Source organism: Gadus chalcogrammus, chromosome 16 (genome assembly GCF_026213295.1).
Source record: "Gadus chalcogrammus isolate NIFS_2021 chromosome 16, NIFS_Gcha_1.0, whole genome shotgun sequence".
Lineage (NCBI taxonomy): Eukaryota > Metazoa > Chordata > Actinopteri > Gadiformes > Gadidae > Gadus > Gadus chalcogrammus.
Genome location: NC_079427.1, coordinates 960,526 through 988,419, shown reverse-complemented (window position 1 = coordinate 988,419; position 27,894 = coordinate 960,526). Strand labels below are relative to the sequence as shown.

Here is a 27,894-nt window from a genome sequence, read left to right as displayed (position 1 = left end):
GCAAACTATTTCAAATCTTTTAAATGGTTGGAACCAAATGAAGTGAAGAGTTAAACAAATTGCTAATGTGATAAAGTTTGAATACATTTGAGATCAAATGTAAAGTAGCTGTTATTGCCCTTATTCCTAAAAACAACTAGTTCATCTAAATAATCTTTGAGTCTCAGCTTTCATCTGACACTTTGTGTAGATAGCATGACGTGAAAAGTATAGTTTAAACATTTTTGTTAGCATTTAGCTTCTACCGGAAGTAAACCGCATATGTAAAAGCACCTAGCATCTAGCCATATAAACGGGGGTTGATATGGCTTTATGTGGTTTAAATGCCCGATATAGAACAATCATATTACCAATAGGTTAACATTTTAGCGCCAGGGTAGCAAGAAGGTTAGATATTGACGTTCCAAGGCTCCTCAACGTCCGAAATAGTTAGCTTTTGTGATTTTTTTGCCCATAGATATTATTTAGTGTGGTATCAGAACACGCCAGTAAGACAACATCGTAGTTGAAGCAAAATAGCCGGTCTATGGCATTCCCACAGAGCTTTAGACAGAGATTCAGACAAAGAGTTATTGGGAACTTGATAAAAGAGTACAGCCATACGAGAGCGATCAACAGAGCCACCTTGTTAGAGGTCAGCCGAGCCTTATAATGCAGAGGACAGCAGATAGCAAGGTACCTATCATAGGACATCACAGCCAGGTTACAAACCTCCACAGATGCATACGTATACAAATCATGCATCTCAACATATGAAATCAGCTAACATCTTGGTTTGTGTCTCCAATCCAGTGACAACAGAAGGGTCAGTACTATTTGGAGGGGATCTATAGTAAGTTTGACTTGTGCCTACCGCTGTCAAAATCACTGGTTTACTAGGAGAAAAGGGTCAAATATAAGACAACATGAACAATATTGTATTTTTTTTATCAATACATGGTTAATCAGGCTGTAGTTCAGTTTCCAAAGCTACAATTTGAGCCTGACTATTTAAGGAATGCCATTCCCATCCATTAGCCCTTAGTGGATGAAATTGTGAATTTTTGTTCTAGTTGACATCAACGGCTATGAGACCATTACCATTTAAGACTGATACAGGCTCATTTCTCACTTATCGGGGCATCTCTTTCCTGATTTGCTAGAGGCATTAATTTTGCCTGTCTATCACATTCTCTTTACAACTCTTAAATCTGACCTACTACACCTTTTAAGGCAAAATCATGGACATAAAGTTGCGTGAAACTAATTGCAAATAATAAATGTACAAAAATGATCTATCCTACACAAATATGTGAGATTCACATTAAGTATCATTCTGATCAATATATGTGAAGTTATGACAAACCAATAACTATAACTTCTTGCAGCAAAACTGATTTCTACACATCTGTCTTATTTTAGATAACCTCAGCCCATAAATGACAGGGTTAAAGATTGGTTGGATGGTGAGAAAGTACAGCGATAAAACAATACGTATTATCCTGGGAACACCGGTCATATTGAATCTACTCTGAAATATTTCAAAACAACACCCAAAGAGAAATTGATCAGGGAGGCGATGTGGGGGCTGCAGGTACTGACTGCTTTCTGTCTGGTCTCTTTAGAACCAACGACACAAACCCTGAGGATCTTGGTGTAGGAGAACAGGATGGGGAACAATGGAACCAAAATGGTCAGAAATGTTGTAACAATTCCCCAAATGTCATTTACTGTGGTGTCAAAACACGCCAGTTTGGTCACATAGTAGTTCTGACAGTATAGCCGCCCTATGACGTTCCCACAGAGTTTTAAACGGAAAGTCAGAAATAGAGAAATTAGGAACTTGATAAGAGAGTACAGCCATATGAGAGCGATGAACAGAGCCACCTTGTTAGAGGTCAGCCGAGCCTTATAATGCAGAGGACAGCAGATAGCAAGGTACCTATCATAGGACATCACAGCCAGGTTACTAAACTCCACAGATGCATACGTGTACAAGCAGTAGATCTGAAGGAAACACATGGATCTAGATATGGTGTGAGTGTCTGAGGTGATCTGCAGCAGGAGGAATGGAAATAGACCAGCACTACCATACAGCTGATTAACCAACAGGCTACACAGAAACACATACATAGGCTCATGTAGGCTCCTCTTCATACAAATAGTTACAATGAGCAAAGCATTCGCAACCACAATCACAATGTACAGCATCAAAACAATCACAAAATATAGGTACTTCAGATAGCCCATGCCGAGGTATTCAGTCAGTAGGAAATATGGAATCTGGCTTGAATTGACCATGATAACTTACTGAGTTAATCACAGGAGATTGGTCTTTTACATTCATTCCTTCAAACTGAAAAATAAGGCTCATATCTGATAACGTCTCTCATCTTGGACATCAGAGGACACTTTCTATCAGAAGTGTGATCCCCACACCTGACTGCCACACGCTGACCACTCCCTCTCTGAGCCTAGAACATGACCTCCATCTTTAAAACTGTTTCAAATGACAGAGGGAAGATGTAGCAGACATTGTGGCCTCTGGTCTAACCAGGACCTCCAGTCCATCAGACTGAGCTAAGGCTCTCCTCTGCTCCTATAAAGCTTCTCTCAGCCCCAGAACCATGGGAGCAGGACCTCTGACATCATCAACAAAGGACCAAATGGAACCTGCTTCATCTTTTACACGTGCACATTGGTGGCTTGTTGTGATAAATCAGTATGACCTACATCTCACGCCTGGGGAACATCAAAAGATGAAATATTGTTTTTGATCCTTGTTTTTGTAAATTCTTAACTACTTTACCAAAGACTATAATAATAACTGATAGTACTGAAAACTATTCCTTATTGTACATAATGACATATTGAACATATAAAGATGTAAATAATTTGCTGCTCTTCTCGATGTGCTCTTGGAGGAAACAATGGAACCCTCCTCTTCCTCGTTTACAGCCCCCAAATCTCTGTGGAACCCTCCTCTTCCTCGTTTACAGCCCCCACCTCTCTGTGGAACCCTCCTCTTCCTCGTTTCCAGCCCCACCTCTCTGTGGAACCCCCCTCTTCCTCGTTTACAGACCCTACCTCTCTGTGGAACCCTCCTCTTCCTCGTTTCCAGCCCCACCTCTCTGTGGAACCCCCCTCTTCCTCGTTTACAGACCCTACCTCTCTGTGGAACCCTCCTCTTCCTCGTTTATAGCCCCCACCTCTCTGGGAGGCCATCACCAAATCTGCCTTCTATTAAACACATCTCCAGATTGAAGTAGTTAATTGTCCAGTAAAATGTACGACATGAAGTAGTTATTAACAAAAATGTGAAGTAGTTAGTGTGTACTATATGAAGTAGTCATTATCAATATATGAAGTAGTTAATATGTACTATATGAAGTAGTTAATATGTACTTTATGAAGTAGTTGATATCAAATATATAAAGTAGTTAGTATGTACTCTATGAAGTAGTTCATATGATCTATATGAAGTAGTTATTATATAGAATATCAAGTTTTTAATGTGTAACATGAGGTGGTTATTATGTACTATATAAAGTAGTTATTTTGTACTTCATGAAGCAGGAAATATATACTATTTGAAGAAGTTTATATGTACTATACAAGGTATTTATAGTGTACTTTATAAAGATTATGTACGATATTATAAACTATATAAATGTGTTAATATGTAAAATATTAAGTAGTTAATGAGTACTATATGAAGACGTTATTATGTTCTTTATGAAGTAATTAATATGTACTAAATGAGGTCTATATAATATTTGAAGTGTTTAATACGTCATATAAAATGTAGTTATTATGTAATAAATTAGTAGTTGATATGTATTAAATGTGTAAGCATGGTTCCCGCTTTAGATCCAATTCCTGCTAAATGCATAATTGGCAGGTTAATGGATTATTAAACTTAATAAGCATAAAAAAATGCTTAGTAAAGGTATAACAATGACATAATAGGTCAGTTAGTAAGGCTCAATAAATGGGTTTGTAATGCGTTTATTAACAACTATGAGAAACTCATAAGACCATTAATGTTATTAACCAATCAAAAAATAGTTAACAAGTTTCTGATAAGTGATTATAAAAGTATTATAATCTCACAATAAACGGGAAAAGTTTATTATGTTATATCTAACACTTATTGATAGTCTTATTAACGCAATTTAATGTTAATAAGCATATAATAAGGTCTTATTAAATAATAACTAAGGCTTATAACAAGGACCTTAATAAAAAGCGTAATTAGTTAATATGTGCTATATGAAGTTATTAATGTATACTATATGATGAATTTGTTAGGACTATATAATGTAATTGATATTAGCTTTAAGAAGTTGTTAACGACTTTGTGAAGTAGTTAATATGTACTTTACTAAGTAGTTAATGAGTACATCATGAAGTAGTTAATATTAATTATATTAATAAGTAACCAGAAAATGTATTTCCTGCAGAAGATGAGTTTAGTACAAAGTGAGGTTAAAAATATTTTTAATACAGATATAGTTTAATACCAGAATAAATGTTCAATGGCTTAAATCCAGTAAAGGGAATTTAACAAATGAAAGTAAAATAAATGTAGTAAACAATGTATGCAAACTATTTCAAATCTTTTAAATGGTTGGAACCAAATGAAGTGAAGAGTTAAACAAATTGCTAATGTGATAAAGTTTGAATACATTTGAGATCAAATGTAAAGTAGCTGTTATTGCCCTTATTCCTAAAAACAACTAGTTCATCTAAATAATCTTTGAGTCTCAGCTTTCATCTGACACTTTGTGTAGATAGCATGACGTGAAAAGTATAGTTTAAACATTTTTGTTAGCATTTAGCTTCTACCGGAAGTAAACCGCATATGTAAAAGCACCTAGCATCTAGCCATATAAACGGGGGTTGATATGGCTTTATGTGGTTTAAATGCCCGATATAGAACAATCATATTACCAATAGGTTAACATTTTAGCGCCAGGGTAGCAAGAAGGTTAGATATATAGCCTCAACCGAGGTCAATGAGACCAACTGAAAATAGAAGAGGTGGGTAAAGTTAACTGCTGACTTGGAAAAGGTATATAGATATTTATATATATATTGAAAATTTGTTTATATATATTTGAAGATCAAAGTGTTTTGATTTGTTTGAGAAAGTGTTGATTTGAATGTTTGAGTGAAGGTTAACGGTTAAAAATGTACCAAGAAATCTGAAGTAGTTGAAGTTCAGAGAATGGCCTTTGCCGTCCTCCCAATGTTTGGTGAAAAACAATATTTAAAATTAGAATATCTTAAAATGTTTAAAATATTAAGAAAAATGTAAATAGAAGCTCGTGATTCCAAGCTAGTCTGAACGTTTGAAAATTGTAATAGAGTCTCTAGGTGAAAAACTTTGGAAGGAGTAAGGTCCCAAAGTTTGAACAGAATAATAAAGAAAGAAAGAATACAATTTACGAACAACAATAGTTGAGCGCTGCATGCAGCACTCACCTAACTAGAAAAACTAAAATTAATTAACGAAGGTTAATGGTTTAAAATTGACACGGTTGCGAAGTCTGAAGTAGTTGAAGTGTCAGACACAGGGCGGCTGGCTCCACCGTCCTCCCTTTGATTTCCATGACAAAAAATAATATTTCAAAGGAAGAATATTCTAAAAAGTTAAAATATTGAAGACATTTGAATGGTATCATGCGATTCCAAGCTAATATTAACATTTTGAAATTGGAATGGAGTCTAGGTGAAGAATTGTGGAAGAAGTAGGGTCCCAAAATGTGTAAGAATAATAAAGAAAGAATGAAAGAAGGACGGCTAAAGGCAACCACACACCGGACCAACTGCCCGATTCGCGTCGGTAAATGAAGTCGGGCTATTTAATCTGGCCGACTCGAACACCGACATGGGCGGTACACACCTACGGGATTACAGCCGACGCCGTACGTTCCGCGCTTGTGCGAGATGTAATGTCTCCAAAACAACAGGCACCACTCATCTGTATTGTGGGCCAAAAAACACGAAAACCGGAAGTAGCAGGTCCTCTTCTTCGATCTGGTATGCTTACCATCCTAGCTTCCGGGCTTCACTGATTCGCTAGTCAAGCTGCTAGCCCTCCACCAATCAGAATGGTAAAAGAATGACCGACTCGAATGGCCGATTACACATTACGCTGCTTGCAACACTCACCTATGAACTAAATTAAGTAGATTGTATGTTTTTTAATGAATTTATCGCTTTGCACAATATGAAATAGTTATTCTAAACTATATTGAGCTCTACCATAGAAGTTCTGTACTTAATGTAGTAGTTAATATGGACTATATTAAAGCTTTACATAAACTATATGATGTAGGCCTAGTTATTATGTGCTGTAGAAAGTAGTGAATCTGTAGTATATTAATAAGTAGTTTTAAACTATATGATGTAGTTATTATGTACTATATGAAGTAGTTAATAAGTACTAAATTAAGTCTATACACTACTTTAATACTATATAAGTGGTACGAAACTTTACTTTGTCCCATTTTTTCTGAGCTCATTCATCGAACAAATATAAAGATAAAGACAGAAGAACCTTATGTAACAAGGGTGGAAAGTCAAAACCATCAGAGATCTGTTTTTAGCCATATTTATCATGATATAATAAGTACAACTAAGAATTGAGGATATGAATGTTTGATTAGTTTTATAGCCTGTGAATCTTTTTATCATGTTTATAATATTTTATAAATGCATCTGATTCTAGAGATTCATATTCTGAAAGAATATTGAGTCCAGGTCAATCTGGTGAGGATAAATAAGCCTAATTCATGATTTTTTATAATAGCTCCACCTTTGGGTGCAGTACCACACCGCAACATTCGGGTTTATGGATAGTGGGGTTTATTGGTAACCATACCTGAAAATGTCAAGAGTTTTCGATAGGCTGAAGTAAGACTTTTACAGAATTTGAGGAAAAAATAAAACGTTACAGAAACAACAGGGGACCAAGCAGCTTCGCTGCTCGGAACCCTAATACAGAAAATATGCATCAATGTGTACTCGTAAAAAATGTAACTAGTTCCATTGGGTCCTTTGTTGATGATGTCAGAGGTCCTGCTCCCATGGTTCTGGGGCTGAGAGAAGCTTTATAGGAGCAGAGAAGAGCCTTAGCTCAGTCTGATGGACTGGAGGTTCTGGTGAGACCAGAGGCCACAATGTCTGCTTCATCTTCCCTCTGTCATTTTAAACAGGTTTAAAGATGTGAGGTCATGTTCTAGGCTCAGAGAGGGAGTGGTAAGTGTGTGGCGGTCAGGTGTGGGGATAACACTAAATGATCTGATGGAAAGTGTCTTCAGAAATAAGATGGGGGTCTTGTTTGTAGTTTGAAGGGATCGATGTAGGTATATTCTTCTAAAGACCACAAGGCGAATAATAACAGGAACGAACGCTCAATAATCTCCTGTGACTAACTTCTTCTGAGAGTGAAAGGTATCATGGTCAATTCAAGCCAGTTTCCATATTTCATACTGACTGAATACCTGGACATGGGCTATCTGAAGTACTTATATTTTGTGATTGTTTTGATGCTGTACATTGTGATTGTGGTTGCAAATGCTTTTCTCATTGTAACTATTTGTATGAAGAGGAGCCTACATGAGCCTATGTATGTGTTTCTGTGTAGCCTGTTGGTTAATGAACTGTATGGTAGTGCTGGTCTAATTCCATTCCTCCTGCTGCAGATCACCTCAGACAGTCACACCATATCTAGATCCATGTGTTTCCTTCAGATCTACTGCTTGCATACGTATGCCACTGTAGAGTTTTGTAACCTGGCTGTGATGTCCTATGATAGGTACCTTGCTATCTGCTGTCCTCTGCATTATAAGGCTCGGCTGACCTCTAACAAGGTGGCTCTGTTGATCGCTCTCGTATGGCTGTACTCTCTTATCAAGTTCCTAGTTTCCATTTTTCTGACTTTCCGTTTAAAACTCTGTGGGAACGTCATAGGCCGACTATACTGTCAAAACTACTATGTGACCAAACTCGCGTGTTCTGATACCACAGTAAACAATGTCTGGGGACTTTTTGCAACATTTGTGACCATTGGGGTTCCATTGTTCCCCATCGTGTTCTCCTACACCAAGATCCTCAGGGTTTGTGTCAATGGTTCTAAAGAGACCAGACAGAAAGCAGTCAGTACCTGCAGCCCCCACATCGCCTCCCTACTGATCTTCACCTTTGGGTGTGGATTTGAAATATTTCAGAGTAGATATAATATGACCAGTGTTCCCAGGATATTGCGTATTGTTTTATCGCTGTACTTTGTAACAATCCAAGGACTCTTCAACCCTATCATTTATGGACTGAGGTTATCTAAAATAAGACAGATTTGTAGAAATCAGTTTTTCCATAAGAAGATATAGTTATCTCTTTTTGATATCTACATATGTATTAGATGTATAATACCTAATCCTAACCCTACATATTTAGGTCATTTTTTACTTTTATTATTTGCAACAAGTCGCACATAACTTTATTCATGTGATTTCCCCTTAAAAGGTGTAGTAGGTTCAATTTAAGAGTTGTTAAGAGAATGTGATAGACAGGCAAGATGAATTCCTCTAGCCAATCAGGAAAGAGACGCCTTGATTGGTTAAAAATGAGCCAGGATAATTATTTTTTTGTATAATTATTTTTATTTGATTTAAGTTGTTTTTTTAAGAACAAGCAAATAAACAAAACAGACAAGAAATAAGAGAGAAAAAAAAGCACAAGTGTATATGTTGTTCACTGTTTGATAAAATGCAGAAAATAATCAGTAATTTGATTGCATGTACACACACACACACACACACACACACACACACACACACACACACACACACACACACACACACACACACACACACACACACACACACACACACACACACTGTAGTTCCCCACCTTTCCTAGCGATGCTACAAGCATTATTTCTCATAATGCCTCATAAATGTGTTTCCATAGTTCATTAAATTGTTTTGTTCTATTGATATCCTCAAACAATGTATTTTCTATGGTTAAATGATATTTCATAAGTTCTTTCCAGCTCTTTAATGTAGGTGCCTCTGCTTCTTTCCAGTTTTTTTAAGATGAGCTTCTTATAAACAAGGGAAGAAAACCTAATCTGCCATCCCTTAGGGTACCTTACACCATCGGGATTCTGAAAAATACACAGCTGAGCTGAAAACTGCAGTTTCGTTTTACAAATACTTGATGTCCATTCTTGGATTTCCTTCCATCCTTTGTTCACTTTCATACAATGCCAAAAGGGGCGCATGGGGGAGTCTTGAGAGCCAACCTTCACACACTGGTCAGAGGAGTCCGAATAAAACGTGTGTAATTTATCTCTAGTGTAGTATATTCTTGTCATCAATTTATATAGCATTAACCTAAGATTTTCATTTGTGGTAATTTTATTGGTGAGACACAAGCATTTCATCCGTTTTATGTTGGCTTCTTTGAATTGGAGATTACTAAAAGATAGTGGAAGGCCTTCGGCATTCCTTGCATAGTGACGCACAAGTGGTAGCATTTGAATCCGAACAACTTTAAAGAAAGAAGGAAAGAAAGAATAAAACTTAAGAAGAACAATAGTTCAGCACTGCATTGAGCACTCCACTGATTAATGATGATGAGACTTTTAGTTAAATACAGCTGTGTGAAACATCTGTTTTCAGCATTAATAGCTGTGATAAAATGTTAATAAAGAAGTTATGCCTCAATGTGTGCGTCTAAAAGATGTAGCTGGTTCCATTGGGTCCTTTGTTGATGATGTCAGAGATCCTGCTCCCATGGTTTCTGGTGTTGAGAGAAGCTTTAAGGAGCAGAGAAGAGCCTTAGCTCAGTCTGATGGACTGGAGGTCCTGGTTAAAGCAGAAACTGTTAAAACCGTTTTATCGATGTGAGGTCATGTTCTAGGCTCAGAGAGGGAGTGGTAAGTGTGTAGCAGTTACTTAATGTATCCACACTTATTGTACGCACTTGATGTATGTTGTACCTATTCATAGTACTTAATTGTGTAGCATATGCAGTAGCTGCTATCACTGCTGTATACAGGGAATGGGTTAGCCTAGAGATTGTTACTTGCACTAGGTTCTGTGAACATCTTTACTGCACCGACAGCGATATATTGTTTCACCTTTTATGACAAAAGTACTTATTGTAACTAAGTCACTTTGTATTAAAGCGTCTGCTAAATGCCCTAAATGTAAATGTGTGGGGATCACACTAAATGTTCTGATGGAAAGTGTCTTCTGATGTCCGAGATGAGAAACGTTATTATCAGATATGAGACTTATTTTTAGTTTGAAGAGAATTATGTAGGGACAATCTTTGAAAAGACAACAAGACGAATAATATTCCTAAAACAGGAACAAAGACCAATCTCCTGTGACAAACTTCTTCTGAGAGTGAAAGGTATCATGGTCAATTCAAGCCAGTTTCCATATTTCATACTGACTGCCTACCTGGACATGGGCTATCTAAAGTACTTATATTTTGTGATTGTTTTGATGCTGTACATTGTAATTGTGTTTGCGAATGCTTTTCTCATTGTAACTATTTGTATGAATAGGAGCCTTCATGAACCTATGTATGTTTTTCTGTGTAGCCTGTTGGTTAATCAGCTGTACGGTAGCGCTGGTCTATTTCCATTCCTCCTGCTGCAGATCCCCTTTGACACTCACACCATATCTAGATCCATGTGTTTCCTACAGATCTACTGCTTGTACACGTATGCATCGGTGGAGTTTTGTAACCTGGCTGTGATGTCCTATGATAGGTACCTTGCTATCTGCTGTCCTCTGCATTATAAGGCTCGGCTGACCTCTAACAAGGTGGCTCTGTTCATCGCTCTCATATGGCTCTACTCTCTTATCAAGTTCATAATACCCCTTTATCTGAATCTTCGTCTAACGCTGTGTGGGAACGTCACAGATCGGCTGTACTGTCATAATTACCACGTGGTCAAACTGGCATGTTCTGTTACCACAGTTAACAATATCTACGGACTTTTTGCAACATTTCTGACCGTTTTTGTTCCATTGTTCCCCATCCTGTTCTCCTACACCAAGATCCTCAGGGTTTGTGTCGTTGGTTCTAAAGAGACCAGACAGAAAGCAGTGAGTACCTGTAGCCCCCACATCGCCTCCCTGATCAATTTCTCTTTTGGGTGTTGTTTTGAAATATTTCAGAGTAGATTCAATATGACCAGTGTTCCCAGGATAATACGTATCGTTTTATCGCTGTACTTTCTCACCATCCAACCAATCTTTAACCCTGTCATTTATGGGCTGAGGTTATCTAAAATAAGACAGATGTGTAGAAATCAGTTTTGGTGTCGGAAGTTAAAGTTATAACTCTTTAATAACTTCACATATATTGATATGAATAATACTTAATTTGAATCCTGCATATCTGTGTAGGATAGGTAATTTTTTACTTTTATTATTTGCTTTTACTAGTCACACATAACTTTATTCATGTGATTTCCCCTTAAAAGGAAGTAGGTCAGATTTAAGAGTTGAAAAGAGAATGTGATAGACAGGCAAGATGAATTCCTCTAGCCAATCAGGAAAGAGATGCCTTGACCGGTCAAAAATTTGCCAGGATCATTCTAAAATCGTAATGGTCTCATGCAGAGGCCTATGTGGTCTACTACGAACCAATTTTCACACTTTCACCCACTAAGAGCTAATGGACGGCAATGGCATTCCTTAAATAGTCACCCTCGAATTGAAGCTTTTGAAACTTAACTACAACAACTTTAACCATGCATTAATAAAATAAATACAATATTGTTCATGTTGTCTTATATTTGCCCTTCTTTCCCAGTAAACAAGTGGTTTCTACAGCTGTATACACAAGTCAAACTGTCTAAAGGTCCACTCCACATAGTACTGACACTTCTGTGGTCACTGGTTTAGAAACACAAACCATGATGTAAGCTGATTTCATCTAGTTGGATCCAAAATTATTCCCTGCAGGTTTTAAATCAGTATGTTTTAAAGTACTTCCAAATCCCGATTTACAATTTGGAAATCAATATTGTATGAACTTGTTTCATTACAATTTTTTTTTTTGTGATCAACATTTTAATTGTTTTTCAAATGGAGGGGGGCGGGGGGGGGGTACAGACATATCAAAAGTCATATGTTAAATTAAGAAAAGTAGAAAAGAAAAAGAAAGAAGAAAAAATATCAGGTTGGTAAGACAATACATAAAGCAACAAAAACATGTTCAGCAGGTAAATCACAACAAAGATTGCCTAGTTCTTGCTGTCGTCTCCCCTATCCCAAGAGATTATCTTGGATGAGAAAGAGTACCAAGCTTGAACAGTCACTGGTCGGGCCTTATTAAGTTTGACAGTTGTGTCTTCAAGATTGACAATGTTTACCAGGCTATGGATCCAGAATGATTTCATACACATATCTGGAGTAAACTAGTTGTTCAAAATTGTTTTCTATAAATCAATAGCAAATTCAGTTCAAAATGATATTCGCTGGGTTTACCTCTGCAAAGATCAGAATTATCATTAAGCAGACCAAAAACAGGATTAGGAACATAACAATTATCAAGTATATCCGCTAAAACTGAGTTTGCATGAAACCAGAACTTAGAGATAGCCGGACAATCCCAAAACATGTATTTACACTTTCTTATTGATAAAGGTTGAACTGAAAACAAATTATTTTTACATGTTCCTCTGATCAGCAAATAAATCCCTGTCAGGCTTGGTGTGTCATTCAATATAGCTTGGTGCTTCATTGGTCTTCCCATCAACTGAACATGTTTCCTCTGGCTTGTATAATCCAGAATTTTGTGCCCAATATGTTGAGTTCAAGCTGACCTACTACCATTTAAATCGCATGATGATTCCCACGGACATATAGCATGGTCAACACCAGGTCATGGATCAATAGCATGTTAAACACCAGGTCATGGACCTATAGCATGTTCAACACCAGGTCATGGACCTATAGCATGTTCAACACCAGGTCATGGACCTATAGCATGTTCAACACCAGGTCAGGGACCTATAGCATGTTCAACACCAGGTCATGGACCTATAGCATGTTCAACACCAGGTCATGGACCTATAGCATGTTCAACACCAGGTCATGGACATAAAGCAATCTTCAAGATACGATTGTGTTGATTTGTTAAATGTCTGAACAAAGGGTAACCATTACAAATTTAAAGTTTGAAGCCTAAGTAGTTGAAGTGTCGGAGAATGGGTTTCGCTGTGCTCCCATTGACTTCCAAGATAAAAAATAATATTTTAAAGTAAAATATCTTAACGGTTAAAAATATTTGGACATTTTGAATGGAAGTGCACGATTCCAAGCTAGTCTGATCATAAAAAAACTGGTTTGGAGTCTCACTGTGTACATTTGTGGAAAGAGAAAGGTCCCAAACTTTGAAGAGAATACGAAAGAAAGAAAAAGAAAGAAAGAAAGAAAGAAAGAAAGAAAGAAAGAAAGAAAGAAAGAAAGAGAGAAAGAAAGAAAGAAAGAAAGAAAGAAAGAAAGAAAGAAAGAAAGAAAGAAAGAATACAACTTAAGAAGAACAATAGTTGAGCGGTGCATTCAGCACTCCCGTAATTAATTATAAGACTTTTAGTTAAATACAGCTCTGTTAAATATCTGTTTTCAATAGCAATAGCTTTATTAAAATGTTAATAAAGAAGTTATGCATCAATGTGTACGTCTAAAATGTGTAGCAGGTTCCATTGGGTCCTTTGTTGTTGATGTCAGAGGTCCTGCTCCCATGGTTACTGCTATTGAGAGAAGCTTTAAGGAGCAGAGGAGAACCTTAGCTCAGTCTAACGGTCCGGAGGTCCTCGTTGAAGCAGAAACAGTTGAAACAGTTTAAAGATGTGAGGTCATGTTCTAGGCTCAGAAAGGGAGCCGTGTGGCGGTTACTTAATGTACACACTAATTGTACGCACTTGATGTACGTTGTACTTATTCATTACATCCATCACATTACTTAATTGTGTAGCATATGTAGTAGCTGCTATCACTGCTGTATACGGGGAATGGGTTAGCCTAGAGATTGTTAGTACTTGCACTTGGATCTATGAACATCTTTACTGCACCGACAGCGATATATTGTTTCACTTCTTATGACAAATGTACTTATTGTAAGTCGCTTTGTATTAAAGCATCTGCTAAATGCCCTAAATGTAAATGTGTGGGGATCACACTAAATGTTCCGATGGAAAGTGTCTCCTGATGTCCAAGATGAGAAACGTGATCAGATATGAGACTTATTTTTAGTTTGAAGAAAATAATGTAGGGACAATCTTCAAAAAGACAACAACACGAATAATATTCCTAAAACAGGAACAAATACCAATCTCCTGTGACAAACTTCTTCTGAGAGTGAAAGTTATCATGGTCAATTCAAGCCAGTTTCCATATTTCATACTGTCTGCCTACCTGGACATGGGCTATCTGAAGTACTTATATTTTGTGATTGTTTTGATGCTGTACATTGTAATTGTGTTTGCGAATGCTTTGCTCATTGTTACTATTTGTATGAAGAGGAGCCTACATGAGCCTATGTATGTGTTTCTGTGTAGCCTGTTGGTTAATCAGCTGTATGGTAGCGCTGGTCTATTTCCATTCCTCCTGCTGCAGATCACCTCAGACACTCACACCATATCTAGATCCATGTGTTTCCTTCAGATCTACTGCTTGTACACCTATGCATCTGTGGAGTTTTGTAACCTGGCTGTGATGTCCTATGATAGGTACCTTGCTATCTGCTGTCCTCTGCATTATAAGGCTCGGCTGACCTCTAACAAGGTGGCTCTGTTCATCGCTCTCGTATGGCTGTACTCTCTTATCAAGTTCCTAGTTACTCTTTGTCTGAATCTTCGTTTAACACTATGTGGGAATGTCACAGACCGGTTGTACTGTAATAACTACTATGTGGTCAAACTGGCATGTTCTGTTACCACAGTTAACAATATCTACGGACTTTTTGGAACATTTCTGACCGTTTTTGTTCCAATGTTCCCCATCCTGTTCTCCTACACCAAGATCCTCAGGGTTTGTGTCGTTGGTTCTAAAGAGACCAGACAGAAAGCAGTCAGTACCTGCAGCCCCCACATCGCCTCCCTGATCAATTTCTCTTTTGGGTGTTGTTTTGAAATATTTCAGAGTAGATTCAATATGACCGGTGTTCCCAGGATAATACGTATTGTTTTATCGCTGTACTTTCTCACCATCCAACCAATCTTTAACCCTGTCATTTATGGGCTGAGGTTATCTAAAATAAGACAGATGTGTAGAAATCAGTTTTGCTTTCAGAAGTTATAGCTATAACTTTGTAATAACTGTCTTCACATATATTGATATGAATAATACTTAATGTGAATCCTGCATATCTGTGTAGGATAGGTAATTTTTTACTTTTATTATTTGCAACTAGTTGCACATAACTTTATTCATGTGATTTCCCCTTTAAAGGAAGTAGGTCAGATTTAAGAGTTGAAAAGAAAATGTGATAGACAGGCAAGATGAATTCCTCTAGCCAATCAGGAAAGAGATGCCTTGATTGGTCAAAAATTTGCCAGGATCATTCTAAAATCGTAATGGTCTCATGCAGAGGCCTATGTGGTCTACTACGAACCAATTTTCACACTTCCACCCACTAAGAGCTAATGGACGGCAATGGAATTCATTAAATAGTCTCCCTCAAATTGAAGCTTTTGAAACTTAACTAGAACAACTTTAACCATGCATTAATAAAATTAATACAATATTGTTCATGTTGTCTTATATTTTCCCTTCTTTCCCAGTAAACAAGTGGTTTCTACAGCTGTATACACAAGTCAAACTGTCTAAAGGTCCACTCCAAATTGTATTGACCCTTCTGTGGTCACTTGTTTAGAAACACAAATCTTTATGTTGCCTGATTTCATCTATTTGCCTGGATCAAAACCTATTCCCTGGTTCTAAAGCGGTATGTTTAGAACTTCAAATTCCTGATTTGCAATTTGGAAATGGGACTTTTTTGTGTAAACTTGTTTAATTTACAATTTCTTATTGATAAACGTTGAACTGAACAAAAAACATTTTGAATCAACAAATGAATCTCTGAAGAGCTTGGCATGTAATTCGATATGGTTTAGTGCTTCATTGGGGGACCCATCGGCTGAACATATTTGGCCTGTTAAGCACCTTGAGACTGCAATGGTGATTAAGGGCTACACAAATAAAATTGAATTGAATTGAATGAACATGTTTCCACTGGCTCTTATAATCCAAGCTGACCTGCTACCATTTAAATCACTTGATGATTCCCATGGACCTATAGCATGTTCAAAAGCAGGTCATAGTCCATTAGCATGTTCAACCCCAGGTAATGGACCTATAGCATGTTCAACACCAGGTCATGGATCTATAGCAATCTTGAAGATACAAGTTTGATGATTTGTTAAATGTTTGAACGAAGGCTAACCGTGAACATTTTTAAGTTTGAAGACTAAGAACTTCAAGTCTCAGATAATGGACTTTGCTGTCCTCCCATTGACTTCCATTGTAAAAAAAAAAAATATTTTAAAGTAGAATATCTTAAAGTTAAAAATACTCAAACTTTTTGAATGGAAGCATGCGATACCAAGCTAATCTGATCATTAGTCCCTCTGTGAAACTTTGTGGAAGGAGAAGGGTCAAAAAGTTCGAAGAGAATAAGAAAGAAAGAAAGAAAGAAAGAAAGAAAGAAAGAAAGAAAGAAAGAAAGAAAGAAAGAAAGAATGAATGAATGAATGAATGAATGAATGAATGCATGCATGCATGCATGAATGCATGAATGCATGAATGCATGAATGAATGAATGAATGAATGAATGAATGAAAGAAAGAATACAATTTAAGAAGAACCAAAGTTGAGCACTGCATTACTCACTTAATTAATGATAAGACTTATACTTAAATACAGCTTTGTTAATTATCTGTTTTTAATATTAATAGGTGTAATAAAAAAGAAAATAAATAAGTAACGCACCAATGTGTATGCCTAAAAGATGTAGCAGGTTCCAGTTGGTCCTTTGTTGATGATGTCAGAGGTCCTGCTCCCATGGTTCCTGGGGCTGAGAGAAGCTTTATAGGAGCAGAGGAGAGCCTTAGCTCAGTCTGATGGACTGGAGGTCCTGGTGAGACCAGAGGCCACAATGTCTGCTACATCTTCCCTCTGTCATTTGAAACAGTTTTAAAGATGTGAGGTCATGTTCTAGGCTCAGAGAGGGAGTGGTAAGTGTGTGGCGGTCAGGTGTGGGGATAACACTGAATGATCTGATGGAAAGTGTCTTCAGAAATAAGATATGGGTCTTGTTTGTAACTTGAAGTGATCGATGTAGGGATATTCTTCTAAAGACAACAAGGCGAATAACATTCCTAAAAAAGGAACGAAGGCTCAATAATCTCCTGTGATGAACTTCTTCTGAGAGTGAAATTTATCATGGTCAATTCAAGCCAGTTTCCATATTTCATACTGACTGCCTACCTGGACATGGGCTATCTGAAGTACTTATATTTTGTGATTGTTTTGATTCTGTACATTGTGATTGTGGTTGCAAATGCTTTTCTCATTGTAACTATTTGTATGAAAAGGAGCCTACACGAGCCTATGTATGTGTTTCTGTGTAGCCTGTTGGTTAATCAACTGTATGGTAGTGCTGGTCTCTTTCCATTCCTCCTGCTGCAGATCACCTCAGACACTCACACCATAGCTAGATCTATATGTTTCCTTCAGATCTACTGCTTGTACACCTGTGCCACTGTGGAGTTTAGTAACCTGGCTGTGATGTCCTATGATAGGTATCTTGCTATATGCTGTCCTCTGCATTATAAGGCTCGGCTGACCTCTTGCAAGGTGGCTCTGTTGATCGCTCTCATATGGCTGTACTCTCTTATCAAGTTCCTAGTTTCTACTTTTCTGACATTTCGTTTAAAACTCTGTGGGAACGTCATAGACCGACTATACTGTCAAATCTACTATGTGACCAAACTTGCGTGTTCTGATACCACAGTAAACAATGTCTGGGGTCTTTTTGCATCATTTGTGACCATTGGGGTTCCATTGATCCCCATCCTGTTCTCCTACACCAAGATCCTCAGGGTTTGTGTCAATGGTTCTAAAGAGACCAGACAGAAAGCAGTCAGTACCTGCAGCCCCCACATCGCCTCCCTACTGATCTTCACCTTTGGGTGTGGATTTGAAATATTTCAGAGTAGATATAATATGACCAGTGTTCCCAGGATATTGCGTATTGTTTTATCGCTGTACTTTGTAACAATCCAAGGACTCTTTAACCCTATCATTTATGGACTCAGGTTATCTAAAATAAGACAGATTTGTAGAAATCAGTTTTTCCGAAAGAAGATATAGATATCACTTTTTGATGTCTTCATATATATTCGATGTATAATACCTAATGGGAATCCTACATAATTGTGTAGGATAGGTCACTTTTTTACTTTTATTCTTTGCAACTATTCGCACATAACTTTATGTCTATGATTTCTCCTTAAAAGGTGTAGTAGGTTCGATTTAAGAGTTTTAAAGAAAATGTGATAGACAGGCAAGATGAGGAGATGCCTTGATTGGTCAAAAATGAGCCAGGATCATTCTAAAATCGTAATGGTCTCATACAGAGGCCTTTGTGGTCAACTAGGAACAGATGTCCACTCTTTCACCCACTAAGAGCTGATGGACGGCAAAGGCATTCCTTAAATAGTCACCCTCAAATTGTATCATTTGATTCTGAACTACAACAACTTGAACCATGCATTAATAAAATATAAGCAATAACGTCATGTTGTCTTGTATTTGCCCTTTTTCCCAGTAAACCAGTGGTTTCCACAGCTGTAGAGACAAGTCAAACATACTAAAGATCCACTTCAACTAGTACTGACCCTTCTGTGGTCAATGATCCAAAACTATTCCCTGGTTTGTTTTGAAGAACTTCAAAATCCTGATTTGCAATTTTATAAATGGGACAATATTGCATAAACGTGTTTCATTCTTATTGATAAAGGTTGAACTGACCACAAAACATTTTTAAATATTCCTCTGATCAACAAATTAATCTCTTTCAAGCTTGGTGTGTCATTTAAAATGGCTTAGTGTTTCCACTGGCTTCATTTACAATATCTTATTGATAAAGGTTGAACTGAACACAAAACATTTTGAGATATTCCTCTGGTTCATGCTGCCCTAATACCATTCAAATCGCATGGTTATTCCCATGGACCTATAGTATGCTCAACACCAGGTCATGGACCTATAGTATGCTCAACACCAGGTCATGGATCTATAGTATGTTCAACACCAGGTCATGGATCTATAGTATGCTCAACACCAGGTCATGGACCTATAGTATGTTCAACACCAGCTCATGGACCTATAGTATGCTCAACACCAGGTCATGGACCTATAGTATGATCAACACCAGGTCATGAACCTATAGTATGATCAACACCAGCTCATGGACCTATAGTATGTTCAACACCAGGTCATGGATCTATGGTATGTTCAACACCAGCTCATGGACCTATAGTATGATCAACACCAGGTCATGGACCTATAGTATGTTCAACACCAGCTCATGGACCTATAGCATGTAACACCAGGTCATGGACCTATAGCATGATCAACACCAGGTCATGGACCTATAGTATGTTCAACACCAGCTCATGGACCTATAGTATGCTCAACACCAGGTCATGGATCTATAGTATGTTCAACACCAGCTCATGGACCTATAGTATGTTCAACACCAGGTCATGGATCTATACTAGCTCAACACCAGGTCATGGACCTATAGTATGTTCAACACCATGTCATGGATCTATAGTATGCTCAACACCAGGTCATGGACCTATAGTATGCTCAACACCAGGTCATGGACCTATACTAGCTCAACACCAGGTCATGGATCTATAGTATGTTCAACACCAGGTCATGGACCTATAGTATGCTCAACACCAGGTCATGGACCTATAGCATGTTCAACACCAGGTCATGGACCTATAGCATGATCAACACCAGGTCATGGACCTATAGCATGATCAACACCAGGTCATGGACCTATAGTATGCTCAATACCAGGTCATGGACCTATAGTATGCTCAACACCAGGTCATGAACCTATAGCATGATCAACACCAGGTCATGGACCTATAGCATGATCAACACCAGGTCATGGACCTATAGCATGATCAACACCAGGTCATGGACCTATAGTATGCTCAACACCAGGTCATGGACCTATAGTATGCTCAACACCAGGTCATGGACCTATAGTATGATCAACACCAGGTCATGGACCTATAGTATGCTCAACACCAGGTCATGGACCTATAGTATGCTCAACACCAGGTCATGGACCTATAGTATGCTCAACACCAGGTCATGGACCTATAGTATGCTCAACACCAGGTCATGGACCTATAGTATGATCAACGCCAGGTCTGAAGTATTATGAGCCTCAGCATAGGCGTGGGCCTGGGGTTAGGGTTAACGTTAGGGTTAGTTGGTTAGGGTGAATAGAGAATAGAAGAAAAAATGTAATAATGAATGCCTTAGTTAACATGAACACCACTGCCTCAGTTGACACGTACACCAAGAGTAAACATGAACACCATTAGTAAATGATTACTGTACCATTTGTTAATTGTTAGTGATTGCTTCTTAACTGCATAATGTTATTAGATGGTTCAATGTACATAAGTTACAAATGTACTGTACTGAATCATATAATTAGCATAACATGCCATCAAAAATTATGGGAAATTGCATAAATGGAAATTCTGGCTTCTCTGACATTACCCCACATCCAGTAACTCCTCTTTTGAGATTCTGCTCTCGGTCGGAACGCTTTGTTGTGGCCTGTGTGTAATGATCCACTATTCTCAGAGTCACAGTTTAGTAGTTTAAGGGTTAATAGGAGTCGGGTCATGGTAATTTATAGTAGTTTATAATTTTATTGTAACTAATTAATATAGTACATATTAATACTTAATCAGTACATAAGAGCTATATCACTACAAAAATAAAATACAGAACTTTACTTTGTGCAATCCCTCCTCACAACATCCCAAAAGATTGTCTGCCTCACTGCCTTCCCCGCTGGATTACTGCGTCCACTGGGATTTCCTCCATGCGGTCAGAAAAAGAAACAGAGAAAACTTCATTTTAATTTTTATTTTGGGGCGTGCAACGTGCGCACCCTTCTTGACAATGACTCCAATGAACGGCCAGAAAGACTCACAGCGTTCGTAGCAAGAGAACTGCAAAGGTTCAATGTTGACATTGCAGCCTTATCCGAGATCAGAATGGCGGAAGACAGGAAACTGAGATAGGAAAAGGGAGGATATAACTTATTTTGGAAGGGCAGGCCTGCTGGTGAACCAAGGTTTGCTTTGCCATCAAAAGCAACCTGGTAAGGCAACTCAAAGAACTGCCCCAGGGCATCAGCGAGCGCCTTATGACAGTCCGGCTAAAGCTGGAAAGCAACCGGAAGGCCACTGTTGTGAGTGCATATGCTCCCACTCTGGACTCACAAGATGTCATCAAAGAAGCCTTCTATGCCAGCCTAGATAACATCTTGTCAGCCATCACAAAAGAAGACATAATCATCCTCCTTGGGGACTTCAATGCCAGAGTGGGTCGGGATTATACTACATAGAGTGGCACCATGGGAAAAGAGGGAGGAGGGAATATCAACTCCATGCACCCTCGATCCAAGCATTGGCATCTGATCGACTACGTTATTGTTTGAGCCAGGGACAGACGTGACTTACATCTCACAAGAGCAATGACCAGTACGGATGGACGTTGAGAGTGTGGTGAGGTGTGAGGAGATACCATCAGACCTCAGGGATGCACTGATTGTCATCCTTTTCAAGAAAGGTGACAAAGCAGATTGTGGCAACTACAGGGGAATCTCACTCCTATCTATCAACAGGAAGATCATCACCCGCATTCTTTTTAAGAGATTCCTCCCTCTATCAGAGGAAGTCCTCCCTGAAACACAGTGTGGCTTCCGTTCTGCCTGTGGCACAACTGACATGATCTTCACAACCAGACAGCTACAAGAAAAAACCAAATCACTATGTATGGCCTTCATAGATCTAACAAAAGCCTTCGATTCAGTAACCGCCAGGCCGTTTGGACAATACTATCCAAGTGTGGATGCCCAGAAAAGTATATCAGGATCCTGAGACTGCTCCATGACAACATGTCAGCAGCTGTCCTCTGCAATGGCTCTGAGACTGAACCTTTCAAGGTTGAAACTGGAGTCAAACAAGGCTGCATTATTGCCCCAACCCTTTTCACAGTCTTTATAGCAGCCATCCTCCACCTCATTGGTAACAATCTACCCACCGGTTTCCAGTCTTCAGAACAGATGGCAAACTGCTCAACCTAAACAGATTAAAGCCAAATCAAAGCTCTCCCTCTCTTGGAGCTGCGATATATGCATATGACAATGCTATTGTGGCCCACACAGAAGAAGATCTACAGATCACATTGAATGCTTTTGCTTGGGCTAACAAGCTCCTTGGACTGACCCTGAACATCAAAAAGACCCAGGTTCTCCATCAGCCTCCACCAGACAATAACAATTGCAAATGAATGCCTTGTGAATGTGGACCACTTCCATATCTGGGTAGCCACCTCTCCTAAAAAGCAGACATTGACGGTGAAGTACAAAATAAAATCTGCTGTGTAAGTGGAGCTTTTGCAAAGCTCTGCAAAAGGGTCTTTGAGAATCCAGATCGCTTGCTAGGACTAATTTGTTTGTATATGGAGCAATCACCTTCCCGCACTCCTCTATGGTGCAGAGACATGGACAACATACAGCAGGCATCTATGATCTTTGGAGTCCTACCATCAGACACACCTCAGAAAAATCCTGCGTGTCAGCTTGGATGAGAAGCGGACAAACATCAGCGTCCTGGACGATGCAAACATACACAGCATCACCACCACTATCACAAAGCATCGGCTGCGATGGACAGGCCTGGTCATATGGGTGCCCGATACTCTCCTCCCAAAGCAGATACTCTACTCCCAGCTTTCAATTGGCCACCGTGCACCTGGAGGCCAGAAAAACATCACAAGGACAACATTAGGACAAACCTCAAACTGCACAACACAGATCCACCTGGAGAAACGGCCTGAGAGGGAAGGTGCCACTTTCCCTGAGGACCAACTTCGACAGGCGGCAAAACTCAAGCAGCAGCAAAGGAAGGAGGGTTTCACCACAAAACAGGCCACCCCAATCTCTCCCCCTTGCACCTCGCATCCATGCCCACACTGCAATAGAGCATGTGTCTCCAGAATTGGCCTCTTTGGTATAGTCCATGCTGAGACCGAGGAGCTGCATGACCAACGCTTAGATGAAGTGTTGAAGGTCATCAAGGCGGTGGGGCTCAAGCTCAAGCGATTCTTAGGCATGGTGAATTATTTTGCCAAGTTCATCCCAGAGCTATCATCAGTGGCCCATCCACTGTATGAGCTACTGAGGGGAGATACAGAGTGGACGTGGGGTGCTGCACACTGTGAAGCTTTCAGAAATCTAAAGAATGCATTAGCCACTGCCCCGGTACTTACCTTCTATGATGCCAACAAGCCCACCATCGTGTCAGCAGATGCCAGCAGCTACGGGCTGGGGGGCGTCCTGCTCCAGCAGCATAGAGAGAGGTGGAAACCTGTGGACTACTGCTCCAGACGATTGAGTGATGTGGAGAAACGGTACGCCCAGATCGAGAAGGAGTGCCTTGCCAGCGTTTGGGCCTGTGAACGCTTCGACAAGTACCTGTATGGACCGTACAGTTTTAGACTGGTGGCCGATCACAAACCACTGGTACCCCTCATGAACAGCAAGGATCTGGACTGCGTGCCAATAAGGTGCCAGAGGCTGCTGATGAGACTGATGCGGTTCAACGCCACCATGCACCTGGTAAGACATTACCAGTGGCAGATGCACTGTCTAGGGGCCCAGAGCAGTGTCAGGGGGATGGGGTCTGTCATGAGGAGGTAGCAGCACACATTGAGGCTGTTATGGACCAGGTCCCAGCCACACCAATGATAGGCAGCTGCAGTGCCCAGTGAGCTCCCATCCAGGCCATCGCAGAAAATTGCTATAGATCTGCGCGAGTACAAGAAGCACAACTACTTAGTAGTGTCCGATTATTACTCCAGATATCTAGAAATTTTGAATCTGCCTACAATTCCTACCCAATTACAATTTACTATTTACAATTTACAATTTACACCAGGTTGTACCTAAGATGAAAGCCACATTTGCACGTTTCGGTATCCCCGAAGTGATAGTGAGTGATAATGGGCCCCAGCTAGCTTCAGCAGAGATGAGGGAGTTTAGTAAGGACTATGATTTTGTACATATCACATCAAGCCCTAGCTACCCCTAGAGTAACGGGCAGGCAGAGAGGGCAGTTCAGATAGCTAAGTCTATATTGGGACAGAAAGACCCCCTCCTGGCACCAATCACATACAGAGCCACACCCACCTTGTCGACAGGACTCAGTCCAGCAGAACTGTTGATGGGCAGGAATATTAGGACCACCTTGCCCATCTTGCAGGACAATCTGGGACCTAACTGGTCCAACGAGGATGGGATCAGGAAGGCTGACGCTGCAGCCAAGCAGCGGCAGGCCTATTTCTACAACCGCAGCAATGGAGTCAAGGTCCTACCACCTCTGAGCCCGGGGGACTCCACACTAATGAAACTGGATGGAAAGAAACAGCGGACAACGCCTGCTGTTGTTCATAGCTCTAGCTCCACTCCAAGGTCCTATAGCGTGGAGACCGCACAAGGTGAGCGCTACAGGAGGAACAGACGCCACCTGCAGTCTACGCCTGTCAGTGAGAGTTCTGACCAGGTGACTCGAGCGGTCACTGATACTGACACTGGGGACACACAGGGTGCGGGGACACAATACACTCCCACCCGACCACAAGGGACTGAGATCGTCACTCGTTCTGGCAGAGTGAGCAAGCCTCCGGTCAAACTGAAGTGGTGAACAGGGACTGTGGGGATGTTTTGGGGGAAAGACTCAGGGTCAAGAGACTTTGCAGTATGGACTTTTGGGGAGAGAAAAAAGAAAAGAAAAAGTAGGGAAATGTTTGATTAATGAATGATTTGTTTGATTAATGAATGATTTGTTTGATTAATGAATGATTTGTTTGATTAATGAATGATTTTTGTTGAAGAAAAATTCACTTTCATTATTTCTGATTTACATTAACAGAAAATGCACTTTTGCTATTTCTGATTTACATTAATAGGAAATGCACTTGTTCAGGAAAGACAAGACAGTAGGAATGTTATGTTTTGTTACAGTATGAATAGAGACGGTAATTTTTATTAGACAACATTAAGGTCTGATGGTTGTATACAGTCACGTTTCAATAAGAAATATTGTTAATATACAGGAGTGTTAAATGTTTACTAGACACCAAAAGTTCATGTGAAATGATAAGGGCAACATCTTTAAAGGGGGAGATGTAATGACAGGTAGTGACCACTGGCGGTCAGTGTCATAGCCTAGGGCATTGTTCTGTGCCAAGTAGGTGAAGAAGGATACACATTAATGCATTGCGTTGTTCCGTTTGGCAGTTCTGGATCAAACCGAACACTGAGAAGAACTCACATGTAGTCGTGTCCAAATATATATGCCTGTTAGTAGTTAGCTACAGACATTACGATAACTACTTCATATACTACACAATAACTACTTCATATAGTTTATATTAACTACTTCATATAGTATATATCAACTGCTTCATGAAGTACATGATAACTACTTTATATAGTACATAATAACCACTTCATATAGTCCATATTGAATACTTGATATAGTCCATAATAACTAATTCATGTAGTTTATTTAACTACTTAATTTAGTACACAATATCTACTTCATATATTGAATAATAACTACTTCATGTAGTACATATTAACTACTTCATATAGTACAAAATAACTACTTCATATATTTGATAATGACTACTTCATATAGTACATATTAACTACTTCATATAGTACACACTAACTACTTCATATATTTGATAATGACTACTTCATATAGTACATATTAACTACTTCATATAGTACACACTAACTACTTCATATATTTGATAATGACTACTTCATATAGTACATATTAACTACTTCATATAGTACACACTAACTACTTCATATATTTGATAATGACTACTTCATATAGTACATATTAACTACTTCATATAGTCCACACTAATTGCTTCATATATTTTTTATTAACTACTTCTTGTCGTACATAATGACTACTTCAGTCAATCTGGAGATGTGTTCAATAGAAGACACATTTGGTGATGGCCTCCCAGAGGGGGGGGGCTGTAAACGAGGAAGAGGAGGGTTCCACAGAGAGGTGGGGGCTGTAAACGAGGAAGAGGAGGGTTCCACAGAGAGGTGGGGGCTGTAAACGAGGAAGAGGAGGGTTCCACAGAGAGGTGGGGCTGTAAACGAGGAAGAGGAGGGTTCCACAGAGAGGTGGGGCTGTAAACGAGGAAGAGGAGGGTTCCACAGAGAGGTGGGGGCTGTAAACGAGGAAGAGGAGGGTTCCACAGAGAGGTGGGGCTGTAAACGAGGAAGAGGAGGGTTCCACAGAGAGGTGGGGCTGTAAACGAGGAAGAGGAGGGTTCCACAGAGAGGTGGGGCTGTAAACGAGGAAGAGGAGGGTTCCACAGAGAGGTGGGGGCTGTAAACGAGGAAAAGGAGGGTTCCACAGAGAGGTGGGGCTGTAAACGAGGAAGAGGAGGGTTCCCCAGAGAGGTGGGGCTGTAAACGAGGAAGAGGAGGGTTCCCCAGAGAGGTGGGGGCTGTAAACGAGGAAGAGGAGGGTTCCACAGAGAGGGGGGGGCTGTAAACGAGGAAGAGGAGGGTTCCACAGAGAGGTGGGGGCTGTAAACGAGGAAGAGGAGGGTTAGACAGAGAGGGGGGGCTGTAAATGAGGAAGAGGAGGGTTACCCAGAGAGGTGGGGCTGTAAACGAGGAAGAGGAGGGTTCCACAGAGAGGTGGGGGCTGTAAACGAGGAAGAGGAGGGTTCCACAGAGAGGTGGGGGCTGTAAACGAGGAAGAGGAGGGTTCCACAGAGAGGTGGGGCTGTAAACGAGGAAGAGGAGGGTTCCACAGAGAGGTGGGGGCTGTAAACGAGGAAGAGGAGGGTTCCACAGAGAGGTAGGGTCTGTAAACGAGGAAGAGGAGGGTTCCACAGAGAGGGGGGGCTGTAAACGAGGAAGAGGAGGGTTCCACAGAGAGGTGGGGGCTGTAAACGAGGAAGAGGAGGGTTCCACAGAGAGGGGGGGCTGTAAACGAGGAAGAGGAGGGTTCCACAGACAGAGCCCTGGGGAACGCCTCCATTGCATATATATCTTTATAAGTTCAATATGAACAAGTCATTATTTACACCAAATATTTTTTCAGCACTATCAGATTCATTATAATTGTTGGGAATTGTCATAATTGTTAGAATTTAGAAAGACAAGGATCAAATAGAGCAATATTTCATCCTTGATGTTCCCCAGGCGTGAGATGTAGGTCATACTGTTTTATCACAACCAGCCACCAATGTGCACGTGTAAATTAATAGCCTGTTCCATTTGGTCCTTTGTTGATGATGTCAGAGGTCCTGCTCCCATGGTTCCTGGGGCTGAGAGAAGCTTTATAGGAGCAGAGGAGAGCCTTAGCTCAGTCTGATGGACTGGAGGTCCTGGTGAGACCAGAGGCCACAATGTCTGCTACATCTTCCCTCTGTCATTTGAAACTGTTTTAAAGATGTGAGGTCATGTTCTAGGCTCAGAGAGGGAGTGGTAAGTGTG

General features: G+C 39.8%; 5 protein-coding genes across 5 annotated transcripts; 4 read left to right on the top strand and 1 right to left on the bottom strand.

Annotated features, from left to right (window-relative positions):
* Positions 1-864: 864 nt before the first annotated feature.
* Positions 865-2,280, bottom strand: LOC130406683 (olfactory receptor 10A6-like). The gene is given in 3 exon segments (XM_056612368.1): positions 865-875; positions 1,531-1,543; positions 1,546-2,280. Coding segments are annotated over 3 exon segments (759 nt in total).
* Positions 2,281-7,445: 5,165 nt separating this feature from the next.
* On the top strand, positions 7,446-8,375 carry LOC130406682 (putative gustatory receptor clone PTE03). Its single transcript, XM_056612367.1, has one exon. The coding sequence runs from the start codon at positions 7,446-7,448 to the stop codon at positions 8,373-8,375; it is 930 nt and encodes a 309-aa protein (XP_056468342.1).
* Positions 8,376-10,400: 2,025 nt separating this feature from the next.
* LOC130406681 (olfactory receptor 142-like) lies at positions 10,401-11,351 on the top strand. Its single transcript, XM_056612366.1, has one exon. It carries the CDS (start codon positions 10,416-10,418, stop codon positions 11,349-11,351), a length of 936 nt encoding a protein of 311 aa, XP_056468341.1. The 5' UTR covers positions 10,401-10,415.
* A 3,024-nt stretch (positions 11,352-14,375) lies between these two features.
* Positions 14,376-15,320, top strand: LOC130406484 (olfactory receptor 11A1-like). Its single transcript, XM_056612084.1, has one exon. It carries the CDS (start codon positions 14,391-14,393, stop codon positions 15,318-15,320), a length of 930 nt encoding a protein of 309 aa, XP_056468059.1. The 5' UTR covers positions 14,376-14,390.
* A 2,127-nt stretch (positions 15,321-17,447) lies between these two features.
* Positions 17,448-18,392, top strand: LOC130406679 (olfactory receptor 1509-like). Its single transcript, XM_056612364.1, has one exon. It carries the CDS (start codon positions 17,463-17,465, stop codon positions 18,390-18,392), a length of 930 nt encoding a protein of 309 aa, XP_056468339.1. The 5' UTR covers positions 17,448-17,462.
* The last annotated feature ends 9,502 nt before the right edge of the window (positions 18,393-27,894 follow it).